Source organism: Rhinichthys klamathensis, unplaced genomic scaffold (genome assembly GCF_029890125.1).
Source record: "Rhinichthys klamathensis goyatoka isolate OS25496 unplaced genomic scaffold, OSU_Roscu_1.1 h1tg000557l_1, whole genome shotgun sequence".
Lineage (NCBI taxonomy): Eukaryota > Metazoa > Chordata > Actinopteri > Cypriniformes > Leuciscidae > Rhinichthys > Rhinichthys klamathensis.
Genome location: NW_026607025.1, coordinates 1,009,573 through 1,026,928, shown reverse-complemented (window position 1 = coordinate 1,026,928; position 17,356 = coordinate 1,009,573). Strand labels below are relative to the sequence as shown.

General features: G+C 41.4%; 1 protein-coding gene across 2 annotated transcripts; it reads left to right on the top strand.

The window, feature by feature from the left end:
• Nucleotides 1–416: 416 nt before the first annotated feature.
• kcnc1b (potassium voltage-gated channel, Shaw-related subfamily, member 1b) lies at nt 417–17,242 on the top strand. 2 transcript variants are annotated; one of them, XM_056239295.1, is made up of 4 exons: nt 417–1,348; nt 9,061–9,994; nt 11,660–11,836; nt 16,458–17,242. In XM_056239295.1, the coding sequence occupies exons 1-4, from the start codon at nt 782–784 to the stop codon at nt 16,565–16,567; spliced, it is 1,788 nt and encodes a 595-aa protein (XP_056095270.1). In that variant the 5' UTR covers nt 417–781; the 3' UTR covers nt 16,568–17,242. The 2 variants fall into 2 exon arrangements, with proteins under 2 accessions (XP_056095270.1, XP_056095269.1); XM_056239294.1 differs by lacking the exon at nt 16,458–17,242 and adding an exon at nt 13,201–13,440.
• Nucleotides 17,243–17,356: the final 114 nt, after the last annotated feature.

Sequence of the window (17,356 nt, the reverse complement as noted above, 5' to 3'; positions counted from 1 at the left end):
GTAAATCAAAGTTGTTTAAATAGTTGTTGAATATAACTATGTTTAAATATGTTTTGAAGGTCAAAGAATGCATTGCACAGTGATATTTTCAGTACTAGCTCTAGTAACAGATATGGATATTGTTTTAAGGACTAGATTGTTAAAACGGCTTGCCATACACAGTGTGGTCCACCCCGAGAACGTGTTGCGTTTTTGTTCTCGTAGAAACACATTTTAGATTGAGCTCTGTATTGTGAATGAAAGACCCTCCCTTGTTGCTGCGCCGCTTGTTTCTTCCAACAGCGTCATCTCAAGCGATCTGCCTCAATGGGAGCACCATCGATTCTGCATATCTTTTGGAAAGCCACTAGAATAGCTGGAGGCGAGATCTGATGCTGGTGGTTTGTCTTTTTGTTCTGAAAGAAAACGGACGTGGGGAAGCTTCAACACAATAGGAACACTGGAGTTATGAAGGCTCGACGGATGAGTGGCGCTGTCCTTTCAGCACCAGCTCGCGCTCAATGACACCCTTAAAAAAACCTGTCTGACACCCTCAAACCCGAGCCGGGGGTCAGGATATTGGGTTATTTGAAGGAAGACGCGTTCGCATCTGTCCTTAGAAGTCATTCAAGTGCACAAAGGGGTTTTGGATCCCCATTGTTGATCTGACGGTGGCATGGACACTTTTGACGCGCACCTGGCACGATCGTAAACATATTTGCACTCTTTGAATTTTCTGGATATGGGTCCCAGCGGTATGATGACGGTCAGTGGGCTGGAGATATGACTAGAGAGGGACGCGATGGGCCAAGGGGACGACAAGGATCGCATCGTGATCAACGTCGGAGGAATCAAGCACCAGACGTACCGGAGCACCCTGCGCACCCTGCCCGGCACTCGGCTTTCCTGGCTGGCGGAGCCCGACGCGCCGACCAACTTCGATTATGATGCGAACATCGGAGAGTTTTTCTTCGACCGTCACCCGGGCGTTTTCGCCCACATCCTTAACTATTACCGCACTGGCAAGCTGCATTGCCCGGCGGACGTGTGCGGACCCTTGTATGAGGAGGAGCTGGCGTTTTGGGGGATCGACGAGACGGATGTGGAACCGTGTTGTTGGATGACCTACCGGCAGCATCGAGAGGCGGAGGAGGCTTTGGACAGCTTCGCCGGGGGTGCTCTCGACCTCGGCCATGAAGACCCGGAGCCTGAGGGGGTCGTTGAGGCAGCCGAGGGGGATGAAGGTGTTGAGATGACCCGGAGACTGGCGCAAGGCGACTCGCCCGATAACAGGTCCGGGCGCTGGAGCAGGTGGCAGAAGAAGGCGTGGGCGCTCTTTGAAGACCCGTATTCCTCAAAATACGCACGGGTGAGTTCATTGAAAAGTGCTATTATATGCTTTCTGAAAAATATAAGCTGGAAACCAGCTGGGCCCCCTTTAAAATCAGCCTACAGACCAGAAAACCAGCCTATAATCCAATACCTTTTGCAGACCATGAGGGTCAAATGATCCTAATGAGCCCATCAGTGAGTCTTGAGGTTGATTGATCGTTTGTGAAATCAGGGACAGATACAGCCATGTCAACTGGGTCATTCCACAAAACGGGTCTTTGCCATTTAAAAAGGAGATTTTTGGTAGCCTAAATAAATCAATGAGTAAACTAGTGGATGCAAAGTTTATTTCTGTAAGATTTTAAACATTCTGTCAAAGGAAAATGTCTCTAGGTGTTAAAAAATTGGGTTGTGCCATCTCAAGCTAAATGTAATAATTTTGAATAATTATAAATAAAATATAATAAATTTCAATATATGTTTGGGTGGGTATAACAATGCCTGCTGACAAGGGTATGAAATATATATATATATTTATATTGGTAATAGGCCAAAAACACATCCTCGTGGAGAAGGGAAGAGGAAATTCATTCATTCATTCATTAATTACATAAATGAAAATAAATGTGATGTACTGTTTTTTTTTTTTTTTTTTGTAGTTGTGCAAAACCCATAGCAAAAGATGGTGTCAGTTTTTACAAGTCATTGTTTACTCGTATCATATTGATCCTGAGATTCTCTTTTTGTGGAATGGCCCAATTCCCGAATTGTGGTGAGATACTGAGACTCTAGGTGATCACATCTCTGAGCACATCCCACATCTCTGGGTGACCTTGAAATAATACCCACCTTCTCTTTCGTGAGATAAAACCAGCCGTGAGATGGGACCATAAGTGATGTCATGCATTACCATAGTTTCTGGTATACAATAACCCCATTTGCTTGTGATTCTTTACCACAGTGCAGCTTAGTTGGTTTCTGATGAAAGTTATCAAGCGCCTGTGATCCGCTGACTGACTTTGGGGTTGGAAATAAAGACTGCTCGCATCCTTGCTTGTCTATACAGATCATGTTTTGTTCAAGAGCAAGTTGCCACTAACGGCAGCCCGACTGTTTTGATGTGTGACAAGCAGCCACCTCACCCCTAGAGACAAATGTAAGCACACATACACACAACCCCAAGGCATGCAAACACCAATGCATGCACATAAAGTATTTAAGGGCACTTGTGCTGTGAAAGACACACTCCCCTTGAGATTGTATGGCCATTTCATTAACTCATTTCAAAAGTCAGCTCTTTGCCCTCACCACTGTCCCATCACCGCTCTCAGCAGGAACCCTATAAGCTCTTAATCGGAGATGAGCGCCATCCCAGCATTTCCTCGAGTTTTGGCAACCAGGTTAATATGGGTCAGCTCTACTGACTGTACGGAGCAGGGCATGGACGTCCTCCAAGATCTAAGTGGGCAGACTGTGGAATAAACTTAGACATAGTTTCGGGTTGGTTTTGAATGCAGGCAATGCTTTTAAACAAATTAAAGTGTAGGTCAGACTGGTTTTCTAGAAGGAAATGTATTATTCATTTGGCTCTGTGCCGCTCTGCCAGGAGCCAGGCTGTCCGACCCTGTCTGGCGAAGCGGAGAGCCGCTGGAGTTGAGGAAAAGTGCCCCGGCTCCTGGCAGGAACACTGAGAAACATGAACCATGCTGCCTCACAGCAAATCAAGCGGTCACGGGTTGATGAATCTGCTTATGGAGATAGTCTGCAGCCAGGATTTATGATTTACACAACTGGTCAAAAGTTTGGAATAATTAATGCTTTTGAAATCAGCCTCTTCTCCAAGGCTGCATTCATTTGATTACAAAAAAACACGGTAAAAACAGTAATATTGTAAAATATATTTACTATTTAGAATAACAGTTTTCTGCTTTAATTATGTTTTAAAATGTATTCTTGTGATGACAAAGCTGAATTTTCAGTATCATTACTCCAGTCTTCACTGTCACATGATCTTTAAGATAAAAACATTTACTGATATTCTGATTTGGTGCTTAATTGATCAATTATTTTTAGTGCTCAATTATTAATAACGGTTCTTCAGTGTTGAAAACAGTTTTTGCTCCTTAATTTGTTTGTGGAAAACTTGGCGCATTTATTTTTCAGAATTGTTTGATGAATGTGAAGTTCATAAGAACAGCATTTATTTGAAATATGAACCTTTTGTAACATTATAAATGCCTTTAATGCACTTTTAATTGTGCATCCTTTCAATTTAATGCATCCTTTCTGAATAAAATTATTAATTTTAATAATAATTAACTAGCTCAAACTTTTGAATGGTACCACAGTTTCCACAAAAAAAACAACAACTTTGATTTAAGGAGTGTTTCTTGATCAGCAAATCAGCATATTATGAAGGATCATGTGACGCTGAAGACTGGAGTAATGATGCTGAAAATTCAGCTTTGATCACAGGAATAAATCACATTTTAAAGCATATTCAAATCGAAAACAGTTCTTTTAAATTGTAATAATATTTCAAATTTTTTACTGTATTATTGATAAAAATAAATGCAGCCTTGGTGAGCATAAGAGACTTCTTTCAAAACCATTAAAAATTCCAAGCCTTTGTACAGTGTAGATGCAAGAGTCTGAGTAATCACTGATGCATGATGGGAAAGTTGGGTTTCTGCATCAAATATGCATTTCTGTCAACGGCGCTGAAGTATTTTTACCACGGATCTCTGCGTCTCAAGTGGAGGCGGCTGGAGAACACACAGCACATTTCAGATGAATGAATTGGGATGTTGAAGTCATGGCTAGACTGTGTGGTCAACCCTGGGAACTGCACTGCATGTGGCGTTTCCTCACTAGATTCTCTGGGGCAAGTCAAGTCAATTGTATTGAGGTATTTTTAGGTCGTCTCCGTCAGGAAGAATATCTTAATTACATTAGAACTTGACAACTCAGTTGCTTGCTGTGATCACAGCTGACATCTTTCTTTATCTTTGTCTAAACTAAAAGCACAGAAGCCTGGGAAGGATGAAGCATGAAAATATTTAGGCTTCTTAGAGTTAGAAATGGACAATCAAGGGCAAGATTGCTTGAGGTTTTGTTCATATTTTTAAATAATAAAAGCTTTTTTTATATATATAATGCATATGCAATTTTTTTTTCAAATAATGCATGTGCAGTTTTTTTTTTGCATTTATTTTAACAACAAAAAACAATACCTCCTCAAGCATTCTTGTCTTTGATTGTAGAAACGTGGTTATGATGTGGTTAGCAGCAGGCATCCATTGCAATGTTTTATGAACTCTGTTGTTAGATATTGAGTAAGTTCATTTTGTGAAAACACATGTTTTCTGTTTGTTTGTACTAAAACAGAGAGATGAAATGCTACTTGAGAAAACTGTTGCAAACCTGGTGTTGGACCTCTCTTAAAATGATGATGCTACAGAACCGCACCTCAATGCGGGATCAGGTGAAAGGTAGATTCTGTCTTAGTTGCATGTTTTTTTTTAAATATAATAGGAAATAGGATCATTTTGTTTTCAGATGTTTGCTAATTTGTACTTTGCTAAGCTTACAAACAACAGATGGCACGGTTGATAATGTGTAGTGTCATTCTTTAACAGTAACGCCTGGGAGGGAGTGAATATTAAAAAAAATAAAGATGATGTCTTGTTCATATTTATATGATATATATTTATATCCTACTCAGTAAGCGATTTCGGATTTAGCAAGAGTCTTAAGGCTATGTTCATGGAAGGTCACTGTGATTTTGCCAAGTAAGACATGGTCCTGGATCAACATTCCTGTCCCAAAATGTAGTCCTTACCCAATCCCTACCCCTAAACCTAACCCTACCCATAACTTTTCCCTAAAATCAGAGGGTAATGAAAGGTGAATAGCACTGATGTTTAAGTACTTCACCCTGGTTCTAAGCCTAAACTTTACATAAACTGTAAACTTGTCCCTCAAATCTGATTGGTTGATTGGAAAGTTGATCCAGGATCAACAAAGACGTGGATCCAGGAACATGTGGTCATTGGTGAAATCACGTTCACCGTTCAGGCAACTGGCCCCTGGACAGGTTTTTTGGAGATAAGGGAAAGTAAGTACTTGCCCAGGTCAAAATAATATTTTATTTTCCAACATGAGTCTAAACCCCAGTCATTGTCTACCCCGTGTTTAGAACCCGGGACTCTTTCGTGAAAGGAGTGCCAACTGTACGGAGTACTTTGGCGTAAATACGAGCGAACAGGAAGTGAACAGACGAGGCTTATTGGTTCAGAGTAGACTCTGTCCGTATGAATGGTATGAATGTAGACTTATCCAGACTCCTCCTCACAGTAATTATCAAGCCACGAGTCGCTCATTATCTGCGTGGTTGGGGTGTGTGTGAGTGTGTTTAATGAGAACTTCTCATATCTCAGCTGTAGCATCACATCGGTTCATACACACATGCACTCACAGAATGAATCAGAGCCGGGCAGCCCACCAACTAATTCAGTTACCAGCACTTTAAGTTTCAACATTCCCAGTTCTGCAGCCCGCACGTTTTTTTCATAGGCTGAAAAATGAAAATGGACTCTTAAACTCATACTAAATGACTACGAATGACGACGCTTTGGAACGACCATCAATATGTCTGCAGCCAACGTCCCTATGGATGTGTTAAAGCACTAGATTCACTGAATGATAAAGTGCCGGAAAGTTGATCAAGACTATTAAAGGGATAGTTCACCCAAAAATTTAAATTCTGTCATCATTTACTCACCCTCATGTTGTTCCAAATCCCGTAAGACTTTTGTTTATCTTCCGAGCTCAAATGAAGATATTTTGAATCAAATAAAAGCAGCATATAACTTGCACACATTATAGCTGATGTTTTACCAGTGTTTGTTCATTTTTGTGGAGGGAAGAAACATAAAATGGACTGTTACTTCAAGTCATCAATGTGTGATGAGATGGCAGAAGGGGAGAAGCGGATCATGTTGTGTCCCCCGAGATCAAGAGGATCAAGCTGTTCTTGTGCTCATCTTGATCAATGGGAGAGTGAGGATAAAACGTTCTCATGGATCAGACTTTTTGCCCTCTGGGATTTGCAAGGTCGTGAGAATGTGTTTTCGCCCTCAGTTTGAGGAGAGCAAGAGTGATTCAGCAAGTTTTTTTACACAAATATTTGTGGTGATATTTGTCGCATTTGTTTATTTTATTAAAAAAAATGAAAAGGGACCTGGGTTCTGTGAGGAAGAGAGAGAAAAAAGCAGTTGTGATTATGTAATCCATGTCTTACCTTGATGAATTATGAACTCCTTTTACCACCCCAGTCCGTTCACTGACCGCATGATACATGTTGCATACAAAACTGGAAAGGACTTGTGAAAATCCCAAGTTCTAGGTGCAATGGCACTCATCTATAAGATGGTAACACTGTTCACTATTGAGCAAATAAAAGGCATTGTATACACAGATAGGTGTGTAAAATTGGACGTGCATCAATGGAGAAATATGCTTTTTGCTCCATTTCCTTCATTTCCATAGCTCAACAGCCTTTTCTACAGGTCAAATTGATCTGATCTGACTGGCGAAAAGCCATTATTTATGTGCGTTTTTGTGCTCGGAGCAGGGCTTCCTCAGACAAAACGTTTCTCCTCCCCACAAACACAGGAAATGAAGCACATCTAGGGAATAGTGTCTGTTAGACTAAGCACTGGCTGACCCAGTTATAAACTGCCTGTGGAAGAAGAATTTGTGTGATAGAACGAACAGAAGAACTGAAAGGTGTTGCCAGCCGCCAAAACCAGAGGGAGATCAGGGCAGAGAAGGTGTATTAATGCTTTGAGACTTCATGAAAACATGGTAAATGAGCAATTGTTATTTGATACTAGCTTGCATGTTGTAAACGCATAATACTTGCAAATACAAATGGCATGGATAATTCCTCAAATCATGCAGATTATTAGGTCGAATAATGCCATTACTCTTCTAAGTGATTTGACTCACGATTCTTGCCTGGCAGAAGATAAAATGGGTGAGAAAATCCCATTCATTAAAGGTGCATTAAGCGATTTCTGAGAATCATTGTTGAACACTTGATATTTGAAATCAACCCAAACAAACACACCCCTCCCTTCATTGCTCCGCCCCCAAAATCCACAAACACGCAATGCAAGAGTGGATGAGTGCAGCGCTGGAAAGCTTTTCTACTATTAATGCAGATCCTAAAGCGCTTGCCTGATCACAATCCTTATTTTTTTCCAGTTATATTCCTCCGACCTTTTCTCTTTTGTAATGTCTCCCAGCCATCTCTCTTTCAGCAATCTTTCTTCAAATCTCCCTCTTACTCATTCTATCTCCTCCCCCATCATAACTGGACACGCCCCCTACTGCTGATTGGCTAGTTTGCAGTGGTGCTCGGTCCAATCCACTTTCAACAGCGTTTCTCAGAAATCACTTACTGCACCTTTAAACTGGGCAAACTTGGCAACTTGGTAAGCAACCGATCAGAACACCCTAGCATTGTGGTAGTGACTTTTGCACTGGCAAGCACCAATCAACCAATACATTTTTTTTCCAGAAAATATAGGGATTATGATCAATTATTAAATTCCAAGAATGCACTGAATTCTTATTTGTTGCTTGAATGCATTATCCCACCCCTATTATATGCTGATGGATGATTTGTCATTGAGATTCATAGTCTTAACCATTTTATTTCAGCAAAGTAATCAATATACGTAATGGATGGTGCCTTTCACAGTTGCCAGAAGATCCCACGCTAGGAAAAACATGGCCAACTAGCACTTATGTAATTCCACCATTCCGCCAGTATTCCGTCATCCTGTGGTGGGGCTCCCCTAGTGAAATCCAGCTCCATCTGTCCATGCTTGTTGTTCTCGCTTACAGTAAGCTGCAGTGTAAATGGTGAAGCTTCCCCCATCCTCTTTCAAAACACTCGAGGGACCATCTCACCAAATCTGTGTGGTAACCTTGCCAGAGGCTGACCAGAAATCCCTAGTGAGGGGAACTATGGCTAAATTTATCCCAGAGTGATGGAGGGCAGCTATGTCTGTGCCTTTCTGTCGTTCTATGCTGTCCTTGAGAGCGCACAATGACCTTGAGTTTCAGCAGTGTACTTCTATTAAGCCCCCCGCTTGTTGACGTGGCACTTCTCAGAAGCACGTTGAGAAACTCAAGACGTGACATTATCCAAGTGCACTTCCCTTAAATTCAGCTGAAATGGGCGTTTATGAGAAATTAGTGTTTTCATGGTGTTGTAATTGGATTTATTTTTGGGAAGTTGGGAAAAGCTATTTATAGCGGACGTGTGTTACAGCTGTTTTTTTTTTTTTGAGGAATTCACTAAACAAGCATTTAAGGCGTTCTGTCACTTACTCACCCTAGCATTGTTCCTGTTTAACCTTTTTCTTTGGTGGAACACTAAAGGAGGATTTTGAAGTATTGTATTGATCGCTCTTTGCTCCATGCAGTTACAATGAATAGGGAATGAGGTTTAAAGCACCATCAAAGTATCATATATTCTATCATAGCTATCAGAATAGACATTAGACAACAGACCAGTTCATTCCTCCAAAATTTCCCCTGTTGTGTTCCACGGATGAAACAGTCATACAGGTTTGGAACGACATTTGGATGATTAAATATTGAAAGAATTGTCATTTTTAGATGAACTATTTCTTTAAGGTCTTACACAATGTCTCTCTCTCTCTTTTCTCACAGTGGGTAGCATTTGCATCTTTGTTCTTCATTTTGGTATCCATTACCACATTCTGTTTGGAGACTCATGAGGCCTTCAATCCCATCGTCAACCACACATATTTCTATACGGTCGGCAATGAAACTCGGGAGCAAGTCATCCCTGAGACGGAGACCATGGTGCAGTTAACCTACGTTGAGGGTGTCTGCGTTGTGTGGTTCACTATTGAGTTTCTGATCCGAGTGACTACCTGTCCTAACAAATTAAAGTTTGTCAGAAACACCCTCAACATCATTGACTTTGTGGCCATCCTCCCCTTCTACCTTGAGGTGGGGCTGAGCGGACTCTCCTCCAAAGCAGCGAAAGACGTGTTGGGTTTCCTCCGTGTGGTGCGATTCGTTCGAATTCTCCGTATCTTCAAGTTGACACGGCACTTTGTGGGTTTGCGGGTACTGGGGCACACACTCCGTGCCAGTACCAATGAATTTATCCTCCTCATCATTTTCCTGGCACTCGGAGTCTTGATCTTTGCTACTATGATCTACTATGCTGAACGTATCGGAAGAAACCCCAATGATCCCAACGCTAGTAACGACACACACTTCAAGAACATCCCCATTGGCTTCTGGTGGGCTGTGGTAACAATGACAACCCTCGGCTATGGCGATATGTACCCTCAGACGACGTCTGGTATGCTGGTGGGCGCACTGTGCGCCCTTTCAGGTGTGCTGACGATCGCCATGCCTGTCCCTGTCATTGTCAACAACTTCGGCATGTACTACTCCCTAGCCATGGCGAAACAAAAACTACCAAAGAAAAAAAATAAGCATATCCCACGAGCACCTCAACTGGGGTCTCCTAACTACTGCAAGTCAGCCATTAACTCCCCACGACCCAGCACGCACAGCGAAGCATGCCCCCTGGCACAGGAAGAGGTTTCCGAGATCAGATACCAAGGTAGGAACTAATATTTTAGAATCTGTCAAATTTGTCAGTGTTACTGTTTGTTATAAAGGAGTAATGTCGTAAATTTGTTTTCCCAGAGCGTCACTGATTTGGTTTTATCATTATATAACCTATTTCTGGCCGCTGTCTGGGTTTTTTGGGCTGATTCAGCATGTTGATGAGAGAGGGAACTCTGATTGGTTGTTCAGCTTAGAGTCAGTGCATAAGAATAAAAGCAAAAGTGATGAAGGCAAGCTAAGATGTCAAGACGGTGCAGACAGATGGCTTTTTCGTCATCTTAACTGAGCATTCAAATGCACTAATATTGTCATAATAACATGAGACGATTGGATTGAAGGAAGTGATCAGCGTGATTGATATTCAAAATGGCAAGCAAGTGCTGATTTGTTTATGGTTTGTATTCGGTTTCCCTTTTTTGAATGACGAAAATAGACTATTGATACCTGCTGAAATAGACATATTTAGTTATACGCAGGCGTTAAACACACATGCTATCTGACAGTCGCCTTTAGTCTAATTGGTGTGTTCAAGCGCAGCTTTTTGGTCGAGACGCAGCCGACGAGAGGCGACAACATAGTCGGCTTTTGTCGCCGCTAGTTCTTTGACTTCGGCTTGGTGTGTCTCGTTCTTAAGACTTACAAACAATCCCTTTAGCACTTCCTTGTTACTTAGCCACAAGTTAATGAGTCAGTTTGCTGAACACGGATGAGTTAATGTAGGTGGTCATGTTTTTGCAAAGCGTTTTTGCAGCTTAGTTTCAATAGATGGACTTTTGGACAAGGAGACAAAGTGTTTTAGTTCAGTTCTCTGTTTACATAGAGCAACGCTTTTACTTGAAAAGAGAATGATTTTGATATGCTGAGCCCTGGATGTTTAGCTAGACTGAATTGCAATTGAGTTGGATGCATCTGAATAAAGCTTCTACTGTTAGGTTTTTAAACAAGAAACATGTGATCAAGATTTATTCTTGTTTGTGTACATTGACATGAAAGAGCATGGTATCTATTAAGGATGTAGAGGGGAAAGGGTTTGTGAATGACGCTAAATTGTTTGAAAAATGACTTTTGACTTTTGCTGCAATGCACTTTGATGAAGACATCTGTTGACTAGAGATTTTCAAAGAGACAAGTCCAGTTTCTACTTTCGGGCATCCGATTTGATGTATTACTACTTGGGAAACCTTCTAATGCAGTAATACAATAGAAGTCAAATTTCTTACATCTAGGTCAGGATTATTTATTTATGCTCCTAGACGGAATTTAAAATGTCAACCCTGCTCCAACAATGTTCAAATAATATTGAAAATGATTAGCTGGTTCAAGTTTGTTTGATTAAGGTTGGAGCTAAACTCGAAAGGGCAATGGGTCTCCAGGAGCAGGGTTGATTACCTCTGATCTAGGTCATGATATTGCAGGAAAATATGGTTTCCTAGTGTTTGTAAATGCTAGATCAAATCCATTTGACTAGGTATAAAATCATGCATGGTTGAAAAAGCATCAGTCTTTCTTGCAGAAATGTCATTTAAATATCATCAGGTCTGAACTTTGAGCGGTTTGGCTTTCAGGATGTATCGGCGTTTTAATAGCGTGAAATAAATCCTGCATGTCACATTGCATCAATCTGTAATGAGTCATCTCTCTTTGCCTGTGACTGGAGATTTTAAAGTGAACGGGGAGCCATCTAAAGCTGCCCTGGCCAATGAGGATTGTCCTCACATCGACCAGGCGGTGTCGCCAGAGGAAGTCTTCAGCCCCGTGGACCGTGAGAGACCCTGCTTCCTGCTCACTTCCGGAGGAGAACGAGCCAATCACACGGGGGGGAGAGTCAGGAAGGGTACGTACCCAGCCAATCACTGCTACCCGTCAGAGCACTGCCAGTGCTGTGTCTTAAAGTGGAGCAGCTGTCAATCAAAGATGCTCTTTCGGTGCAAATCGACCGACTGTCACTCAGCCTTCTTTCTCGCAGTCTGATAGCTCCTCAGGTCTGCCGTTACCCCAAGGTTGACAGGAAAAGCTGCGATAGAAATAACATATCCAAGTGAGCCGTCAACGGGCCTCTTGATTTTTTAGCTCAGTCAGAACAAGATCTTTGAGAAGAACATGCAGTGCCAGTTTTTCTTAATGTATTTCATGCGAATGCAGTATGCTTTACAGTACGTATTTCAGGCAGATTCAGTGGACCGTTATGTAAGGGTCCAATTTTAAATGAAAAAGTGAATGATGGGAAAAAAAATGATGGTTTTATACAGTAAATGAAATAAGCTTCAGTATATTGCCTAGCGGTGTGCTTGTTTGCATGCAGATTCACAATGGCGGGTGGTCCTGGTGATGGTGAATCTCACAAGAGATGCAGCATGGGATATGGGGCATGTGGTCACATGACAAGAACTCAGCCAGTCAGAAGCTCTCGATCGTAATTTAGAAAAATGACAGCAAACGGTTGCCATTAGCAAGTCCATGCTACCCTACTGAAAAGACCAGCTTACCAACATACATTCCCATGCTCATCCAGGCTGGTAAGGTGCTGGTCTTTCTCCTCGATGCTGGATGATTGAGGAAGACTTGCTGGGTAGGCTAGTTAAGAAGTTTTGTTGGGACTAAACAACAATGCTGGTCTTTTCAACAGGGTAGTCAAGATAAGACTTGGCCATGGCTATTAAGAATCAAATTCTTTCCTTAACTCTTATAATAAAGGTAAGACCTTGAGCAATACTTTAGGATAAGAAAGAATTACTTCTGTTAGCCCTGTAGTTTGCCCCATATTTAACAGAACTAGCATTATCTTGTAACAGTTAAACTGGGTATACGCGTATGGTTGTCGCTTGTCGGGCTGACGTGTCTGGCTGAGTTCTTCGATGTCTCTCTGAACCGGTGTTGTGCTGTAAAGCACTGTGAAACCACTCCATGCATGCAGTAGACAGTTTGAAGCTTAGAACGCATGGAGGATGATGCAGTTGACTTGGCAACGAGTCAATGTCAACTGGCTAATCATGAACATAAGTACATGACAGGGCAACGGTAACCAAATCTAATCTGTGCAAACACCACATACAAGTACACACCTCAGCAAGTACACACCTCAGCTTATCTGTCCAATAATCATATTTATTCACAAGCAAGCCTTGGAGGAGAGTCTTTGTCTAAAGTTGAAGGCTGCTCTGAGGTTTTACTGAAAGCCCTTTTTCTCTTCAAATAAAGGTTATGAAAAGCCATGGAGCCACAGCAGCATGTCTGGAGGCGTGGCCTCAGTGTCGGCCCTGCCCTGCAGCCCGTCCTGTCTCATGCAGCAGGTCCACTCTCCCATCCCATCCATCCTGTAGCATGGACAACAAAACTAACCAATCAGAGGCCCTCGCTCCGCAGTGCTGCGCTGGGACGCCTGCTCACACTGTGTGCCATCCATCCGTCTCTCATTAAACTCTCCTTCATTTCAAACCTCTCTTCTCTTCTTCTTCCTAATTCTCAACCCTTCTTCTTTCTCTTCCCTCTCCCTGATCTTCACCAACTTCTTTGCTTCTGTTTCTGCTTCTCCTCCCTTCTTTTATCAGTTTTCTTATTCTTTTCCCTTCTTCCTCCTTTCTCCTCCCCATTTTACTTAACTTCATTTGAAACTTCTCTTCTCTTTCCTTTTGCTTCCTTCCCCACTTCCTCTTCCACTCCTTATTCTCTTTCCTTCTCCTTCCTCTTCCTTTCTGCTCTTCTCCTTTATCTTCTTCTTAATTGTCTTTCCTTCCTCCACCTCTATATTCTTTTTTCTCCTATCTAATCTTTTTTAGTTTTCGCTTTCACAATTTCCCTTCCTATTCCTCCCTCTGCCCTTCCCTTCTCTTTTATCTTCTTAATTACCTCTCCTTCCTCCTCCTCTTTCTTCTCCATTCTTCTCCTCTTATCTAAGCTTTTTTCTTGTTTTCCACCTTCTTCCACTATTCTCCTTCCTCTTCCTCCCCCTTTTCCTCATCCCTTCTCTTGTCTGTTCTTTCTGCTTTTCTCCATCACCCTTCTCTTTATTTTCTCTTCTCTTCCGCCTTTCTTCTGTTCCTTCCCTTTCCTCCTCCCTTCACCTGTATATCCTTGTTTCTTCCTCTTCTTTTCCCCATTCTCTTCTCTTCTCTTCTCTTCTTATGCAGTGGTGTCATCTACCTTCCCATCTCTTTGTAGTCTCATTTCTTTCCTCACTTTCAAATCTCTGCACTTTCATTCTTCCTTATCTCTCCTTCATTGCTCCTTTTTCCTAAACCCTGAGTGTTTAAAGCTGTGGTTTTCATTAGGTGCTTATGGACACCATTTAAAAGGAAAACAGATGAGACAATGGCTCTTTCATATATAAGATAAACTTAGTTTGAAGAAACACCAAACAATCATGATTCTGCACACGTCACCAAACAGAAAGTTGACTGGAGAAACTTCATTTGCATTTGCATGCTTTGCATGGGAAACTATCTGAGAAAATGATGTAAGCTTATTGAAAATATGTAAGAAAAAAAAATGTTTTTTCACCCAAAGCTTCTTTAAATATATCTGATGCAGAGTATGATATCATTTATGATGACATACAATATATGTAGCAACTGTTATTTTATTTTTCCTGACATTTTTTTTTTGCCTTTCCCCAAACTATGATCGCTGGTGTGTTTTAAACACCCTGTATCTGTTAGTAGCAGCAATCGAGTTGACCATCTGACTTTTTGACAAATGTATTAAGATGCAAATAGTGAAAAAGATGCACTTTAACTCTTGTTTTTTTCTCAACCAGAGCAGGCAAATTTAAATAGCAGAATTTCAAATTACAATACCAGCTATTGTATAAAGAAGCTTTATTTTCACAAAACCCATATTTTTCATAAATTCAGCTTCAAATGTGATTAATATGGAGTAATTACATGTGTATATCACATTTGTAAACATTTAACACTGTAGCAAATCACACGCAATCACAGAAAATAAACAATATAGATGTATCGTGCAGTCAACAGAAAAAAAAGCGTCTTTTAAAAAGAAAATAATCAATGTACTTTTGGGATTACTTGGGGAGAGGTAAATGCATGGACTTTTATGCAAAAATACATATGCGAATGACAAAACTGTAAATATGAACCTTGCATGAAATAAATTTTGTATCCAATCTGTATATAGACTCTGGTTTTCTTTGACAGAACATGCATACATAACTCCCCGGTTGCTTGGCAATAAGATGTGCCTGTATTGTGATGTCTCTTTGATCTTTCACCCCGTCTTTATCATCAAGCTGTTTTTCCGTCAGCTATTTTTGGACTTTACAGTCCATATTTGAAAAAAAGAAAATGTTGCAATTATGCACCAGTGTTACTAGCTCATAATTCAGTCCTGTTAAAAGGACTCACAAGCACATTTGGATCGTGAAAGGTGGGAAAGGTCAAAGAGAAAGTGTGTGACCTCCCGGTAAAGCGGGGGATTGAAACAGGAGAGCCGAGGCAGGACTAGCGGTGACCGTGCCCTGTTTCACACACCGGTAGCATGCCACAAGTCATTAACCAAGCATGTCACACCGTCCCACTGCGTACAAACCCAAACACAGCATGACCCGAGTTATTCATATTAAAGGAATAGTTCACCTAAACAAATTTTTTGGGGGGGGATTATTTACTTATCCCAAGCCCATCCAAGATGTATATGACTTTCTTTCCTCAGCCGAAGAGACATTTTGGAGGTTCTGAAGGAAAAACATTCCATGATTTTTTTACTCAGTTTACTGTTAAAAATGGTCCGTTTATGTGTGTATGATTGATGTAAACTCTTCTTGTAAACAATGGGGTGGTTCTTGCCGCCTACATCATGCGTAACCTTTCCAATGTGCAAGAGGTCGTGAACTCAACCGTCTCATGAACGTGATTCGCAGAGCTGGACCAAGGCAAAAAATGTGTATAGATAAAAGTATATAATTTGATTATTTTGCTAGAGAAGACCCTTATTTGTCGGCTGGGGTCATGTGGAGAACTTTTAAGCTGCCAAACCGTCAAATATGGTCTACGTTGGGCACCATTCACTTGCATTATCAGATGGAGAAAAATCCTGGAATGTTTTCCTCCAAAACCGTAATTTCTCTTCGGCTGCGGATAGAAAGTCATACACATCTTGGATGGCACTGGGGTGATAAAATAATCAGGAAATATTCATTTTTGGGTGAACTGTTCCTTTAACAATAAACTGTAGACTTACACTGGATCTGAATGAATGCAGTTTGGAGCATGGGAGAGCGCATGGTAAAAGCCCAAGTTTACAATGAGCCTGTAAAGGAGCTCATAGTCACCCGCTTGATGAGTGTCACTCTGTTTGCTTGCACGGTTCGAGGGACAACAATCCCGCCAGCCTTCTCCATCCGCCCCCCCCTCCCCCATGTTTCTGTGCCGTCCGTTTGGTGTATTAATATGATTTTCCTTGTTGTTTGTTGTTGTTGTTTTCTCTTCGTGTTTTTTTAGAGACCCGGCGTGCCAACCGAAGCAGACAACCAACCGAGTCAGTGTGTGTAATGAACCATGGTGTACCAACCACTATGTGTGTCAACCATAAAGCCACATCCCCCACCTGATAGTACCGTATTTTGCGTGTGTGTGTGTGCGTGCGTGAGTGAGAGAGAGCGCGTGCTGTGTGTTTGTTGTAGATTAGCACTTTTCTTTGAGTTGTGACAGGGAATAATTCAGCGTAGATGTAGCACAGAAGCTAGTTGTTCAGCCGTATGTAGCGCGGTTTGGTTTGTGGTTTATCGTGCTGTGCGAAGTGCCTGTTGTTTTTCTGTTCGTGAGTGTCAGTGTTGTACAAGGTGCTTGTATGTGCTGGTGTTGAGTAAATCTTTCTTTTATCTCGTTGAAGTGTTTGTTTTTGGTGGTTTAAATGTTGTAAAAATGTTACTCCAGTCGCTAATCATTTCAGTGGGAAAAAAAGAAAACAATGAAAACATGTGCTCTGTGATCATGTGTGAGTAAAAAAAAGCAATAGTTTTCCTGTATTTTGTACAACTGTAGTTACCATGTAGAAATGCCTTTTGCACTGTTTGCACCGTTCACTTTTACATTCCTTTCTGTAAAACAAACGACAGATTTGATATATTTTGTAGCTCACATGTTTGGCTGGCAACTTTCGAGATGCACCGTGTCCTAATCAGGCGCGACCTAACATGCTGGGAAGCTCCGCCCACAATTGAATCTCATTGGTCCAAAATTTCACTCATATTTGATGTTTAATATACATCGTCAGTAGCTGTGATTGGCGTAGCATTTTCACTTTGAGCGTAAAAAAAATTGAGTGTCGCGCCTGGTTAGAATGTGATGTTGGATTTGAAGGTGAAATAGCGCATCATTGGGACCAAACTCACAATTTT